This window comes from Dromaius novaehollandiae, chromosome 13 (genome assembly GCF_036370855.1).
Source record: "Dromaius novaehollandiae isolate bDroNov1 chromosome 13, bDroNov1.hap1, whole genome shotgun sequence".
In the NCBI taxonomy this organism is placed as follows: Eukaryota; Metazoa; Chordata; class Aves; order Casuariiformes; family Dromaiidae; genus Dromaius; species Dromaius novaehollandiae.
This window is the reverse complement of record NC_088110.1, coordinates 11,463,242-11,480,000: the sequence shown is the minus strand read 5'-3', so window position 1 is coordinate 11,480,000 and position 16,759 is coordinate 11,463,242. Positions and strand designations below refer to the sequence as shown.

The 16,759-nt window shown below is 34.3% G+C and overlaps 1 protein-coding gene across 2 annotated transcripts in view; it reads right to left on the bottom strand.

The window, feature by feature from the left end:
• URI1 (URI1 prefoldin like chaperone) overlaps positions 1–16,759 on the bottom strand; it is a 44,793-nt gene that overhangs the window by 15,149 nt on the left and 12,885 nt on the right. For both annotated transcript variants that reach the window (XM_064519624.1, XM_026102189.2), the window contains exons 2-4: positions 16,006–16,040; positions 11,033–11,111; positions 8,560–8,695 (exon numbers count right to left, since the gene is read on the bottom strand). In XM_064519624.1, coding sequence (XP_064375694.1) covers positions 8,560–8,695; positions 11,033–11,111; positions 16,006–16,040 — 250 coding nt within the window. The remainder of the gene's footprint in view (positions 1–8,559; positions 8,696–11,032; positions 11,112–16,005; positions 16,041–16,759) is intronic.

The window sequence follows — 16,759 nt, the reverse complement described above, 5'->3', positions numbered from 1 at the left end:
AGCTCAGACTTTTGAGGTATTTCAGATGCATTTGTCTTTTAAATTAAACAACAATGCATGTGTCAAATGTTCAATGATATCAATTAGTTAAACAGTTTTGGCAAAATCACCTAAAATCCTCCCCTGAAAAATGCTCTGCATTTGCATTTCCTGCTATATACATCTGGATGAAGTATTATTTCCAAAAAGTATTTGAAGTCCAGAGTGCCAACATATACTCAGCTTCTTTATATAAGCCCGACTGAATGGAATCAGTTAAGGATCTTACTGTCCTTACAAAACTCCAAGAGCCTCATTTTCCTCTGTCAGACATAGCAACAGTCAGCTCTCCTATGTACTGTTTTTATTTTTCAGTTAATTCCTATCCTAGCTATTCTACAGCTTTTTTTCAGCGTATAACATACACTCCAAAGTCCAAATCAAAGAAAGGTGGCAATAGTTTTTCTACAAAATGCTCCCATCTGTGCTTTAAGCTATTGAAGGTACTCTCAAAATACATAAACGTCTAGCTTGAGACCAATTTTCCTCGGGCTTTTATTTTACACTCATAGTAAATGTGATGCTCAGCTGTTTCTTAAACACTGCTAGTTTCTCAGCCATTGCCTCTGTATCTAAATATTGTTTAACAGTCATCTAGATTACGCTTTTTCTTGAAAGCCAGGTTTCAATTTTACTTTCTGTGGACAGAAGTGTGTTACAGTTTGTTCTGTTATATAATATTTAGAAGTTACACGGCATTTTTTATTTTAAAATGCTGTACAAGCATTAACTAATCCGCACAATACCCCTGTGAGAGAGGTAAGTATTACTCTCTCCTATTTTACAGCTGAAGAAACAGACAGTTCAAGTGCCCTGGGCCACACTGCATGTCAGCAGGACAGCTGGGATTATGACAAAGTTCCCAGCTCCCAGATCCACGGTCAAACTACCAGTTCACTCCTGCATCCCTGGTAAACAGGAAACAAGGATTCCTCATCAGCCAGGAGAGCCTTTTCTGTGATCAAATCAGTTAGGTTAGAGGCCTTGGTCTCCCGGAAAAGGATCCATGCACATACCTGAAAGGGAAGCACAGCTTACTGTGTTTTAAACTTGCCAACGTACATGGCAAAAGCCTCTGACTAGTTGTGATTCTTTGAATTTTAAGATCTACTGGATTTAAAGAGAAACAATTCATTTTAAAAGCCACAAGTCTTTTTATTAAATGAGACCCCCAGAAATATCCTTAAAGAGAGGCTTCACAGTCTCCTCCTCTTACTACCCGGTGGATTAAGCTTCTTATAGCCTTTTAAGATGGATTGAACTAGAGGCTGTTGTCCAACTTTGTCACATTCAATAATCCTAGAAAGTCTGACATGGCTTTCAGGTGAACCCTAGTAGTTCCTATTTACATGTCTTAGTTAAACCGCTTGGAAAGATAGTTTAACACCATAGACAAGCGAGAATCTTTAGGATTGATTTCCAGGACCACCAAGAAAAAAAGGTATTTGAATCATAAAGCAGTATCTGTAGATTTCTTTTGCATAGCTGCCTTTGACTACTTAAAAACGGCGACATTTCTTTACATTTAGACCATTCTTTTCCACCTCCCTTATTAGTCTGAAAGGGCTTGACTGGCTTCCCTTCCACCATGATTAGCCACTCTTAAGAAGCAGCCCTCTGCTTTCTACATATACATATAATTGGGGAACGCACTTCATGTTGTTGAAATGAAGTCCAGTGAAGCTAGGTTTTACGAGACATGACAACATACTAATGCCAAGCTGACACAAATTCTCATGCATGCATTTTGGCTTTAATGGGTTAATTAGCTTGGCTGGATACAAATTTTAATTATCTGAGTTTGACATTAATGTCCTTGGAGTGTTGTCTGTAAGGATTTGGGGAATCATAGACATTATTTTAGTTACTTCTGGAAACTGTGCGTTACACTGGGATTTAAATAGTAAGAAGAGACAAGAATAGTGAGAACAGGTTGATCTATTTTGAAAAGTCAGACTTTATGGAACAGGACAAAGTGAGAAGAAGCTGAAGCTTGGTCTGCCTTGCTTAGTCCAGTTAGTCTTTGTTACATTATATTCACAAAACTTGCCCAAAGAAGAAAAAGCTAGGAAAGTAAGAAAAAATCTCCTCTGGGGATAGGGGACTCGACATAATTTTAAATTAAGTATATCACAGAACTCTATATATAATTTGAGATTTAGAGTTAAGATCTCTTCATCATCTAACACAGCTTCTCAAGTAGCAGGCAACCAACCTTAAGATGTTTATACATACAAAGTGTTTATACATGCCAGGGAACAACTACCTGCTGCCAGTAGCTTAGTTCCTCCAGAGAGCAAACTGAGTATTTATACCTGAAGGCATTAATTCAATGGGTTCTTAGTCTCCACCTTGGAAAAGCTGGGCTGCCACCACCTCATTTCAGATGCAGAAAGAAAGTTACATGAGGGGACCGCAGAATGGCATCTTGCATGTAAAATCTTTGATCAGCAATGTTCCAGAGGAACTATGATTGACCCATGAACAAAAAAGAATATCTATCATTCTGTTAATGCACACATACAATAAATACTTTTTAGCACTACAGAGGATGAAGGCGAAGTATCATACAATCCAATGCACATATTCCACTTCTGCATTCTTGGGGATGGAAGGCATTTCCTTGTAAAAGTACAGAACTACGGTACAAATACAGCTACTGGAACAAATTATGGCATGCTAAAATAAGTGCTCTATGTATTTTTTTGCTTTTAGGGGTCTACATAAGTAAATTAATCATCTGAGGAATTTAACTGTATTTCAACGAATACATATTTGATCTGCAACAAAGTATTTTAGATGATAATTATCCAACAAACTATCACAGGTTATTTGAAAGAAATGAGATCTGCACTTCTATAGAAAGAATCTATTGAGAGCTTTTCAAAATACCCTTCTATGTTCTATTCTATTCTGCTCATTTTTCTAGGGATACATTAGCTTTAAGATTCAAACGAGAATCCTGATTACTTTTTGTGTATACAGATTTAAGCCCGGTAATTGTGAAAACATTTCTTCTTTTAACCGCAACTGCACTAGTTCTTTAAAATGCAGAACTCTGCAATTCACTCATTTGTACAGTAGCTTTGTAGCTTTTAAACAGACTTTCCCCCAACCTGTTTCATGTGTTTTCTTGATGTCAAAACCAAAGTCATTTGGATTTTCAATTGTAAAAGATTGATATAAATAATTTGATTATAGAAACACTAAGTAAACGTGTCACATATGTCTTTTAGGCTCACGCCCCCATGTAACTAGTAGAATTCTATCATTATAGTTAAATTGTTCCTAAATGTAGCTGGACGGCATTTAGACAAGCTCCTCTGCTGCTCAGTAAGAATTATATAAAAGTAAGGGCTTCTCTGAATCACAATATGCACATAATAGAAAGAAGTCTATTCTCCTTACTCTTTTCCACCGTGTTCTGGTTAAAATATCTAGTCTGTGGTCCTGTGAGAAACTAAACAGCTCCTGGGAACTGCAGAGCAAATTTAGAGCATGCAGCACTTCACAGGATCAGCTCCTAACTTAACAAGGGTAAGTAAGGAAGTGATAGAGGTTATCAAACTAAAAAGTGATAATCTCAAAAAATGGTGTTTAAAAAAAAAAAAAAAAAGGTATTGTGAAAGAATATTCTCCAGGACGCAGAAATATTGCAGAAAAAAAAAAAATTTAATAAAGAAAAGCAACAGGTAGATTTCTTTGTAACGTGACCTGCATCTTTTATTCTTTTCTCCCAAAAAAGTGAGTAGGCAAGTTTGCATTCTGTTCTTTAGAATATAAAGGAAGTTACTTTTACTCTTGGAGGAAACATTAAAACCTCTAAAGACCTCACTCATTCACAGATAGGAAATGGAAAGCTTTCCTTTCATATATTTTGGAGACAATATCCTTTTTTCTGGAAATGCTGATAAGGAACAAATTCAAACTCGTCCTCATCCGCCTGAATCACCTTATTTACTAAAAACAATGGTATCTTTTAAACCCTGTATACGAAGCTATCGGTCAATTTTGATTGACACAAATATTTGTATTAAAGGTTACATACTGCAATTTACAATTGGGAACTATCACAATACTGTATGTTAATGTAATCAGTATTTTCATTTCATGAATTCATTTGCAGCATGACACTGCAAGGGTATTCTTACATATGTTGAAGACACAATTACTAAGTAGTTCAACAATTCTCCTTTAAGTGGGATTTTTTTTATCTGATAATTTTTTTAACACAATAAAACCACTCCTAGTTTTGTGTGCATGTTTTAATTTTTCACCTCTTGAAGTGTTCAGACACTTGGAATACCTAGCATACCAAATTAATCCACAAATATTTATAAGAAAAATCTATTTAATTTCTTTCCATAGTAACTACCACAGGGACTATTGTAATGAAAAATTTCCCATCTTAAAGAATTAATGCGATTACTGATATAGAGAAAAAATTTAATTTATATCATCACAAACACGTAAAAGATATAATCCCATATTCACAAAAAGAATCTTTATTCCCTCTTTGAATTCTGAAACAATACAGTCTTGCCTTGAGGAGAACAGAAATATTATGAAGTACCTTAAGCAAGATAATTGTAAGAGAAAAAAAATACAATTGCATTATTGTTGTGCTAAACTGTGACATACTTAAAAAGCTAATTTCTTTTATTATAATGGAATTTGGTATGTGTATCCTTTAATCTACTTCACTATTCTTCATATTTTTACACACAACCACATGTGTAAAGTGTTTCCCTTTATCTATATTACAATAATTTAGTTCATTAAACCAGGTTACAAATTTAAAATAATTAAAAATATATTTAACCATTCTGTAAAGTTCTGGGTCTAACTGAACATCTAGAGATATCAAAAATGCGTAGTAAATGAGAGAGTTACTGCAATTTGAATACTATACAAGAAGACACCATCAATATTTTATGAAAATGTAGTATTTGACAAGAGTCCCAAATTTTACCAAATGCATTTCAACCCATCACAATGCTGAACATTTTACGTCTAACTCGAAACCTTATCAAACAAAAATTTATCCCAAAATTAGTGCTTTCTATAGCTGTGTCAGTTAAAGTGCATTTACCTTGAAAATTCAGTATGATCATCCTCCAATTATTCATTTCACTTAAATAAATTTCTACTAAGAAATTCATCTTCTGTAACTGAGCATTTCTCTACTTCCCAGAAGCAAACATTTTTTCACTTGTTCTCCTTTAAAAAGTAAATTTAACAAATCTACTAAGACAAAAAGGATGACCTAATTAGTACTAGGTAATATTTAAAATCTTTATATATACTACACTCTTATTGCTACCCCTAACTTACAAGGCCTTGTTCATACTCACTCTTATCATTTTTTGATTATTTGATTTTCTGGCATATTATTTGATTTTTCTGGCACCCGCTATTATTACGTAAGCATACAAACTCATATTGTCCATTCTTGTATTTATCTGACATACATATCGCAAATCAAATTGTAAAGAAATTTTTCTAGGAATCTTGGTTAAACTATTAGGTTTGTGACATCCTCAAAGGCAAACAGGTCCACCCTGGTTAGCACAGCTCTTCAGTGGGTAGACCCCTGCAAAACTGAAGTCAAAGACAGTAAAGGAAACTCCCCAGGAAGAGGTGAGAAACAACATTCAGAAATAAACGCATCACAAGAATCTCCTACCCTTTTCTACCTGACAGCCAGTCCCACTAGAAAAACTAAGTCCTAAACGCTATTCAGGAACAGGTGGATTTGCCATACTTTCCTACTCTCCTATACTCAGAAGAATGAGACATGAAATGGTAAGCAACGAAAATGCGTCTTCTATTTCCTTACAACCCTTAATTTCTGCTAAAGCACTGTGTATCATGCTATAATATTTAAATTCATTTCAGTTATCTGAACAGATATGTTACGAAAGAAGTTATGAAAAAACTAAGCTAGCTATGAAAAAAATACCCAGCTAAATAAAACACAGTAATATTGAATAAAATATGTAGGTCATAGAATAAACTACCAACAAAAATTGCCAGTTTACATACAGCAAGCAATTTCATCAGGAACCTTTCTTTATGCTCTTTAGACCTCCAATTCCTATATATTAAAGCCTTTAAGCATGCACTGGCCTTAAGCGCATGCTTAAGAAAGCTTTGCTGTGTTAGGACCTTCTGACTAGCACACAGGATATTCAGGACTGCTTAAAATGTAATCCCTTGAAGTAAGCATGCCCTCTTTTCCAGCGAGTATGACCTACTCATGAAATTTATGCCCAAAACAAAAAGATTAGGTGCTAAAATTGAACCATGTTGCGTCAATGTAACGGTAATGCCAAATATACGTCACCCTGTAAATTATGAAGCCACTACAAACACAAAATCCCAGTGAAATCAGAAGTCATATCTATTAAAGTAACTACAGTGCCACACAGAAAAGAGACTTTAAAATAATACTTAGGAAATATCAGTCTTTCACATCTGTGCCGCAAATTGCCAATTCACATTATTTATCAATGGTTTACACATCTTTTAGGCATATAACTTTTTTTCTTAATTAGAACAAACAAAATCTCCAAGATTCTCCTTTTATTTGCCCTCCTTTAATGTGAAAGTGGTTGAAAGAGTTTAAGTCGGTTGTATTTTTTTATAGGAGAAAACTGTATCAGCGAAAAAAAAATTACTTTTTTCAGCATCATACATACTAACATGGCTTTTATCATCCAAAACTGACAGTGGTCTTTTAAATAAAAAGTTTGTAGTTAATATCAGTGTTTTGGAGCCTCCCACTGGCAGCCATCACACAGCTGAAAAGTGAACCATCAATTGAATGGAGGGTTTATATCCAGGCATCAATGACCATTTCGCTTTAAAAGACATGAGTATTTCTGAGTTCATATTTTAAATGCAATTTAAAAGATCATAAAGGAAAAGAATCCAGCATTTGCTGTGTGTCTCCCAGCAGACTACTTAATGTTCAAACATCTACTATGCAAAGGTCAAATGATTTCACTGAATGTAATGGTGACAAAAATATTCTGAAGCCCTGAAAAAAAATGTAAGATGATCAAGGAAAGAGATATGGACCTCAGATCTTGCAAGAGTCACAATAAATATTGTAGGTTCAGTTCAATAAGAAAGAAAATTGCTAAGTTATGCCAAGAGAACCAGATTAAGATAGATATAATAGATAAAATACAAATCACTTACTTTCAGTAATATTCTTCATAAAGGAAATATTTTAAAGTAACACAGTCAATGAATTTTTATTAGAAAAAAACTTTTACACATATATTGCTTGTATAGAATTGCAAAAAAACATATTCACAGGGAGGGCCTCTGAGATATTCCAAGGTATTCTGCTATAGGTAGCAACATGAATAGCTGAACTTATAAACAGAAATCCAGTGTAAATAGTTATGCTAGCTGTAACATAAACAGGGTAAAACTGTTGTGAGTAGTCATTCAAGAATAAGACAGATTATAGATTTTTAGGTAAAACTGATATGAAAAAAATCAAAAATTCAAATGCTTATCCAAATCTAACAGCAAAGGCTAATAGGTATCAATTTACTTTGCATTTTACTGTGCTTTCCCTTCCCTGACCTTTATATCAAATATTTTAGACTCTCATTCTTTCTAAGGTAAGTTCCAAAATGCACCATATACAATGCTCACTGGCAATCTAGAATGTTGCCTGGTTTTCCTGGCTCTTCAATGCCAAGATCCCAGTAGCAAGTAAAAAGAGCTGGAAACAAAAAGTAACTGTCAATCTGTCTCTATGATCCTAATTTGCTGCTATCTGAGAAGAAAAATGGTCACCAATGGTACTTGATCTGGAGATCAAGTGGATCTCTCCATACCAATGGAGAGGAATGTCAAGGGTGGAAGGCAAAAATGGAGTTGAGTTGCAAGCCCAGGAGAGCAAGTGAGAAAAAGCCTGAGCAGAACTACCGCATGTATAGAGGGAGAAGAAAGCTGGAAACCAGTACTGACAAAAAAAAAAAAAAAAAAAAAAAAAAAAGGAGGGCAAGGTAGCAAAGAAATAAAAGAAAAGACAAGGAACAGAATATAGAGAACAAAATATAGGAAAGAAACAAATTCAAAACAAAAGTACAATGTGATGTCCACATTCTGGAAAAGAAATGCATTTATCGCATTAAACAAAAGTAATAAACGAAAGGTGCTGTTTTGTTTTGTTTTACTTTTGCATATGAATAAACTAATGAACAAATCTTGACTGATCCTGTATTCTAACATCTAGCATCAAAACCTGCATTTTGGTAACTTAGGTGATTGTGTCATAAAAAAACAAAAGTAAAAAGTTCCAGCAAAATGCTTAAAAAAAAATCAGACAGAATCCATAAAATACCAAGTAAAGATGAAAAATAACATGCTACATTGATACTACATCTAAATGGTATTTCTGCTAGCCAGCTCAACAAAAAAGAATAGTGTAAATGTTACCAATTAATACAAAAATAATAAATTTGACTATTAAATTACGCTAAAAATCATACGTACGTTTTTTTCTGTGCTCAACTAGGGCAACAGCCTGCTTTGCTGAGCATTTTGAAAACCAGTTGTCCCCAAGTAGAACAGTGACCTCATTGGTGTGGACAAGTTTTCCTGGCATGAAGGCAAGAGGTCCAAAAGGTACCTGTCAAAGGCACAGAAGAAACTGCTGAAAATCACTAAAGAAAATACAACTAGATAGGCATTCATGCCTACTTAGAGAGAAAAGCAAAAGTAAAATACAGAGTTAAATACATTAAAATTCTACAGCACTGTTATTTAATGACAAATTCTTCACAAATATTCAAATGACCATATCCATTTGAACTTAGCATTGCACTTACGAAACCAGAAAAGTAGCATCTAACTAGAAAACTTGTTTTGTGGCATTAAATTATTGTATAACTGAATGTCCACATGGAAAACAAACTCACCTTATCCTAACATGTAGGCCTTCGTAATAAAAATACTGTTACTTGTTTAGGTAAGTTAAATATTTATTATACACAGAATATATTCATTTCCCAGTAAAAGGAAGCCTAGCTTTGCTAAAACTTTAAAAATATTTTAGAGGTATGGCCAAGTCAGAGATCAGTTGCTTTTTTGCATTATCTGTCTTGCTGATAATACATACACAGAAACTGCAAGTTTGTGGGGCTATGGGTAAAAAACAGCGGGATCATAAAGAGTGCTTACTCTCACTTTGTCTTATTGTTCACCAGTATGAAGCTTCAAACTTCAAGCCATGCTCCACCAACTACATGCACCTCTTCCAACTTCACTCAAGGCACAGCAAGTAATACATAAAATCTGAATAATTAAGATAGTGATAAACACATTTTATAATTTGAGAGATACTTCTTAAAATGTGTAACCCGCACTTTAATATAGCTTACAATATATGGGATATTATTTTTACGATCCCTTTAAGACACCTTGCAAGTCCACATTTTACTCACAGTCCTATCACTTCAGACTAGCTTCACTCTGACCTCACTCATGCTTCATGTACCAAAGTCCCCTGCATTTTCACACTGACTCAGATGTACTATCACCTGGCTGCCTTTAGCCTCCAACCTCAGAGAAGTTAGGAGGTCAAAATTAAAGTTCAAAGAAGGGAGCAAAAAGCTAAGAACCACAGCCAGCTCCAGTTTCTCTTTCTTATGATAAAAAGAGATCTATCTCAGTCTGTCCATATCTGCTCCTTCTACTTTATTCCTTTGCTGCCTTCCTCATTTCTTTGGGATAGCCAACTGCTTTCTCATCTCATTTTTGCTGAGGCAGAGCATTTGACTCAGCAGCTCTGCTTCCTTGGAGAGATCTTCTCTAGCTTATGTATCAAGAAGGGTACCTATATTTGAAACAATTCTGTAGTAAGCAGGATCTTAAGGTGAGATCTATGCAGAATGTGTTCTTCCCTGCGCATATACTCTTCCTGACTTAGGTTTTCAAGTATCAGGCTGCACCATTTGCCTATTCACTCTTCCTCCAAAATGGAGAGAGCAAAATTAAAAACATATGAAAATATTTGGCTAGCAAGATAGGAACTATTTATATACATTTAAAATAACAGATGTGAGTTGACATTGCTGCTTTAACTAAGAATGAGCAGTATCTAGTTTAAAAAAACAGTATTTTTTCTACGCTTTGAAACAACACAAGATCATTTTGCTTTACATCATATGGCCATGCATATACAAACGATCACAGGATTACACATATAAAACCTAGAGCTGAGCCATTAGCACTAGTAAGGGAAACATTCTCTTTAACAAGGTGGTAAGAAGGATACTCCAATGCTGTTTCACTAAGAACTCAACAGTATACAGGATCAGGTTGCCAAGTAAGAAAGTAGTTAAGCACTTTGCGCTTAAATTAGCCATTCAGTTATTTACAGTATAACTTCCCCTGCTTTCAAAGATATATTTTGAATTGGACATTAAAAAAAGAGCCAAAACAGAGAAGCCAGTTTATCTGGTCAAAATTCTTGTAAGTATATGCCAACAAATTAAAGTCTAAACAGGGAGCTGTGCAGTTGCTACAAAAGATTCAGAGAACAAAAGATTGCTATGTCAATGTGAAGATCAGTGAAACAAAAATCAGCAGCACCTTTTTATGTAAAAATCAATGTTCTAGGGTTTATTTCCATGAATCAGAAAATGCTATGGCTACTTTCTTCTCAGGAAATGACTAAGTACCATAATTCAGTCATAATTATAGTTTTCTATACAATAGATTTACATATCAAACATGTCAGGTTTTGTGTTAGCATTTATGTCATCAGTTCTCAGTTGTCAGTAACATTATAATTTACAATGGAGAAAGGAGAAAGAAACAGAAGCAAAGGTTTAACTATTATCATAATAAATGTAACAGTATTAAGTACTATATGGCAACCTGAATATCACCTCATTGCCAGTGCAGAAACCTGAGGTATTAAAAATTTTAATCTATTATCTCGAATGAACTATACTATACATACCATGATATCATAAGACAGTTTATCAGGCAATGTACTGAGTCGTTCTTGAAGAGCCTCATAATCACTCTCCACCTTCTTCCTGTTGACAAATTCAAGTTGACTCAAATTCATATCCGAAGTAAAGAGTTAATGGTTTTCTGCTAGCAATTCAACAAACTATTTTATTCATAAACATATAAACTTAGAATAGGTTAGTAACTTATTTCTAAAAGACTTTTGGGATGGCCAACATAACAGTTACAAATTATTTTATAATAACGTGTATTAATATAATAATAGCCACATTATTATTTCAGATTATGCATGTATTTCTGAATTTGAACTTTGTATGGCACAAAGGAAGAATCAGTTCCTTCACTGGGCTTTGGCATATCTCACACCATGTTCAAGTTCAACAATTATACCACCATCAGTATTTAGAAATCCACTTTATATTTTAGAAGAGGCAAATTCTTCAAAGTATTATTTTTCATAAAATATTCATGACTTTGATTTGGACTGACATAAGTGGACAAAACTTTAATTAACTCTGATTTTCATATGAACTTTTTGTTCCTACCAAGAGTCAACATTCCTGAAAGATCATTTGACCACTAAGATCCTGCACCCTCTTGAAACGCTGTCAAGCAATATAAATGTGGAATATCCGTTCTAATGTTTCCTTATACAAAACAACATAATAAGGGGGTCATACGCTAGGTGTTGCTATAGAAGACAGAAATGGCTTGATGAACTTGGACAAATTATTCCCATGGTAGATACCTAACTCTTCAGAGAACTTTGCAAGATACAGCATTTTAATTGCTACAGGGATTTTTCTCTCCGTGTAAAACAAACAGCTGTACTCCCTCTAAAAATCCCTCTTTGAAACACGCATTCTGCTGCAGAAAGTCTTTGTAATGGACAACTGTCATTTTGAAGACTGGAGAAATCAGCTTCTACAGGAAGCATCAGGCATACAAACGTCAGGTTCAATGATATTGTGTAGTTGTACTTCAAAATAGTACATATACTATATAAGGTACTAAATTCTGGAATACAGGGCAACTGAAAGCACAGAGCAGCACACTGAACAGTGTTGACCCAGGATGCAAGTTACAGGTTTTCTGAGGCTAATTCAGAAAAGCAATGTGTAAATTTGCTAAAAAGTGAATGTCGTAGTTGACAACACAACTCAAAATATTATCATTGATTTTCTTAAATCTTTTTAGATTCATAAGTAAAGTGAAATCATCTTTGGCATTCACTATGAAATATTGTATGATACCCCAATGTTTGGTCTCATGTGCACCCACAGGTGAACTTTGCTATAATTACACTGCATTAAACCTGTGGTATTTCATATTTTAAGTTGCTGAACTTGTTCTGAACAAAAAATTTAGAATTTTAAAGCACTCAGGCATTAAAACTGTATTCCATATAATTAATTTACAAAAGATGCTTGCTTCTTGTTTGGTTTAATGGTTGCTCAGTTTCTCCACGTCATTTTGTGCAAGTTTTTCTACTCATTGACCAAAATATTTCTCCCTTCCTTCAAAGAGGAAGGCCAAACTCATGAATAGCACAAAACTCACTGAGATGCCTGGAGGGAAAGCAATATGACAATTTGTTGTCAATAACAACTATTAATTACTTAATAATAATATTTACAGAATCCAGTCTTTGCCTCAGAGAGATCTGTAGTTTCAGAGAAATGGACAATGATGTAGTCATACTAACTTTCTATTCCTCAAAACAAATGCTGATTTTCGGGGAGGGAAATTTTTAAAAAGCAGCATGGAAGATGTAGGAAGAATGGAAGAACTCACGCTTTTAACTATATTTCTTGGAATAACATTCCTTGAGAGAACTGCCTGAAGTCTCTCATCCGCCCCCACCCCCAAAGAATAAATAAATGACAGCTTATTGAACTAATTCCACTTGCTTTCTTTAAAAGGGAGGGAAATCTGACCGAAAAAACCTTAGACAACATGCATAGGCTGTCATTAGAAAGAGAAGGCCTTTCTTGCTGTCCTTTGCCTGTTTGGTTAATATGCTGACTAGAGAACTTCAAGTGATGTTAAAAAAAAAGAAGATTTTTCTACAAGTCTGGATTGAGGATTTTCCTGTTTTTTTAGCCAAGTATCTACTGCAAAACTAAGACTTGAAACTCAATAAAGACATGGCATTTTATACATTTCAAGTGTCTAAAGTAATTCTGCAATCTGTAGCAAACTTCAAGACTATGGCTATAGGAGTTTGAAAGGCTACTGTGTTTATTTCGATGCTATCCTGCTTTTTTATGATTACGCATTTGAAAACTTTTCATTTTAATTGAAGAATGAGCAGTCAGATATGTAGCATGAGATCAAACTTGCTGGTTTTGGATCAACCAGAACTGTAGCCAAAAGTGAAAACTGTCTTACATGGAAAAATGGAAAAAATAAAGTACTCACTAAAAAACAAACAAACACCCCATACCAACAGTTTTTTCTGTGGATCAAATACAAAGAGAAGACGCCATAGCAAAAAAACAGTACAAAAATAAATGTTCCCTCCATTTGAAGCAGTATTAAAAACTTCCGTCATTTCATGGCTGGAAGTCACTCTACATTTATGAGATTTCCTCATTTATCTGAGGAGAATATCGTGCCATTAAGGTCCAACTGCTGCCCGTTACTGAATAATCTGATTAGGGTACAGCAGAAATCATTTGCTTCAAATACAGAAGGATTCTATTGCCCCAATTCACCACATTTTCTACTCTGGTAATCTTTGGAAGCAGACTTTCTTACGTGGTTATCCACCCTTCCATGGGAGCAAGGTCAATGGAAACAACACTTGGGAAAGAGCAAAATATGTTTTTTTTCCAGTGGAACTACTGCCCTTTGCTGATCAAATTTCTACCATAGGAATTTCTGAAAGTGCAGAAAAATCCTAAACTGGACCACTGAGATGAAGAAAATAAAAATCAATTTCATTAATTGACCTCAGAGAGCCTTACTTAAGGAAGGAAGCTGCCCTCCCTCTTCATCTACAGCACATGATTATGTGAGCTCTTGGGTATGCTGGTAGCATGCTTACTTGTTATATACAACTAAGAATGCAAGTGAACAGTGAGAATGAATACTTCATACAGGCACTCTATTTTTTAAAATGTTCCTAGAAAGGTAAATACTATGCCTAATCCCATGGCTTTGAAAATATACTTTTAAAAAGCTTACTACATTGAAAAAAGAAAAAATATTTTAATGGAAATGTATTGAAGTTGGATATGTACTGTTATTTACCTGATTCTATTTAGCTTTATTCTGTGTCACTGACTACTTAGAAGGTCTTATATGAACAAATTATTCAGCTGAAACAAGAGCACTCAGCTCTTGCACAATCAGGATCTAAATACAGATACTAAAATGTAGGTTAATTTTCCAGAATAAAAATTGTATGAATGCTCTATAAACTGCCTTTCTACATAAAAGATATCAGTAACTCAAATTTTCCTTTTAACATTCCACACAAAACATGCCCAAACTCAAGGGTCATGGCCAGAGTTTATTCAAAACCAAGCACACAAGCAACCCCTCTTTCCACAGTCAACCCTCCCACCTCATTCTGCAAACCTCACCCTTTTCTATAGAAGGAAATGAAAATAGTTACAATAGTTTCCTAACTTTCGAAGATTTGTTTGAATTTTTAAAACTTTCTATCAATTAGTTTATTTCTGAAAAATAATATCTTTTAGTGAAGGAATGTACATGCAGAATTTCACACCATTCCAAATTGGTATGGACACTGCATAAACTCCTGAAAAAGTATGCATATTATGGAAATTCTGACTGACTTAACTACAGCAGCACCAGTAGGCACTTCAATAATATTTCCCTTATTGAAAATTAATGCAGTCTCTGAATTTTAAACATAAATGAAACATATTAGTTTTAGATTATTTTTTGCAAGCCAATAGTCAGAATTTAATATGATGATGTGTATAGATTGCCTTGATTTTTTTCCTCTTATCCAGTGCTTGCAGCCTATGTGCATTTAAACTAAAAACATTTGATATACACTAAATATAAATTATTTGCTTGGAGATCTTTCAGGCATGAAGAAAAAGCCTCTTAAAATAAATTTAAAATATTATATGCTTGATGGTGTATAACCGAAGGTTTAATCTCACCACTAAAGGGGCAGTTGCTGTGATTCTGCAATAACCCTGCAGACAATAATCAAGACAGCTCCTGTTGTTCTCTCAGTAAAATCATGGTAAACACAGCATGGATATATTGTAATTTGATATCTGTAAGATCAACTGTTATATCTCACAGTAACTCATAATGTAAGATTTCATTCACCATTAAATGTACATTTTCCTCAGATGCCACACAAAACTATTATTTACTAAGCATGTTTTCTATTAACTATAGATTACCAACAGAGAAAAAAGTGCCCAGAGATAATTTTTTTACACAACAAATCATTTCTTTCTAAGCTTTATACACTAAGGTTATATACTTGGGGAGGGGGGGTCAGGACAGAGCGCGGGAGTAACAACAGTGAAAGATTACTTTCACTTTACATTTTAGTATATGTGCGAGAAAAAAGCAAAAATTTCCCTACCTGCTCACAGTTAAAGAGAAAACAACTAAAAATAATTATTTCCACACTGGGAATACCTTTTCACCAATCACGCAAATTCAGCATCGTCCCACAAGGTTACTTGGGGAAAAATGACAAACAAGAAGGGTATTTAAAACAGAAGTATAAACACTAAGGTTCGGTGTATCTGGTAGTTAAAGCAACAGTACCATGGAAAACATATACACTTCAGAGAGAGCAAACTGCAATACTTCTGAGCTATCTCAAACTATAAACCGCTAAACGAGCTAGTAGAATTTGGCTAATATTAGAATAAGTAACAGGACAGTAACTTTACTAAAATATAAATAGGTTACTCATTAGTATTTTAGGCATGTAATCAAACATTTTTCACTTACCAGTGCTGGATTTTTTCTTGGCAGCTAGTGACCACCTGTCATTAAAACAGATAACTACTCATGAAAAAACAAGGCTAAGCACACAGCTGCAATGTCAATGTATCAGAAACTACAACAGAGGCTTTACAGATTTGGTGGTGTCTCTATATACATTTTTATTTGTCAGGACAAAGGCATGTGAATGGTAGTTCTTAAGCTGCACACTTTATCACACACTAATGCAGACTGATAACCACAGAACAAATTACAGCTTTTCAGTTCATATTTTGGTACAATACCTGCTCCATAACTATTAGGTGACACACGATACAAGATAAGTAGTATTTTCTGCAATCTGCAGATCTATTTTCAGTGCTATATGCTTGCAGAATAAGAAAACAATATAATTTATAACAAGACATCAATGTAACATCCATATTCATTCATTAGAAAAAAAGAAACAAAAGAACCCCACAGCACCAAAAACATTTTTCCTTTATCAGTACATCTACAAATGTTTCCACTAGCAGCTCTATTCTGAAAAAGCACAAATGAATTTTACAGTGTTTAAATGCAAGGACATTTGACGCCATTAAAGGCTGTTGGCTTCCTTTCTGCTGTTTCTGGGTGCCAAAAAAATGAAGTTTTAATCTATTTCACCTTTTTTATGCCAGAGGCCTTCCCAAGACATCAAAAATAACTTACAAAATAAAGCACATTGTTAAAATGAAATACTTTTTTCTTTTTTTAACTCTATTTTTTAGACTATGTGGAT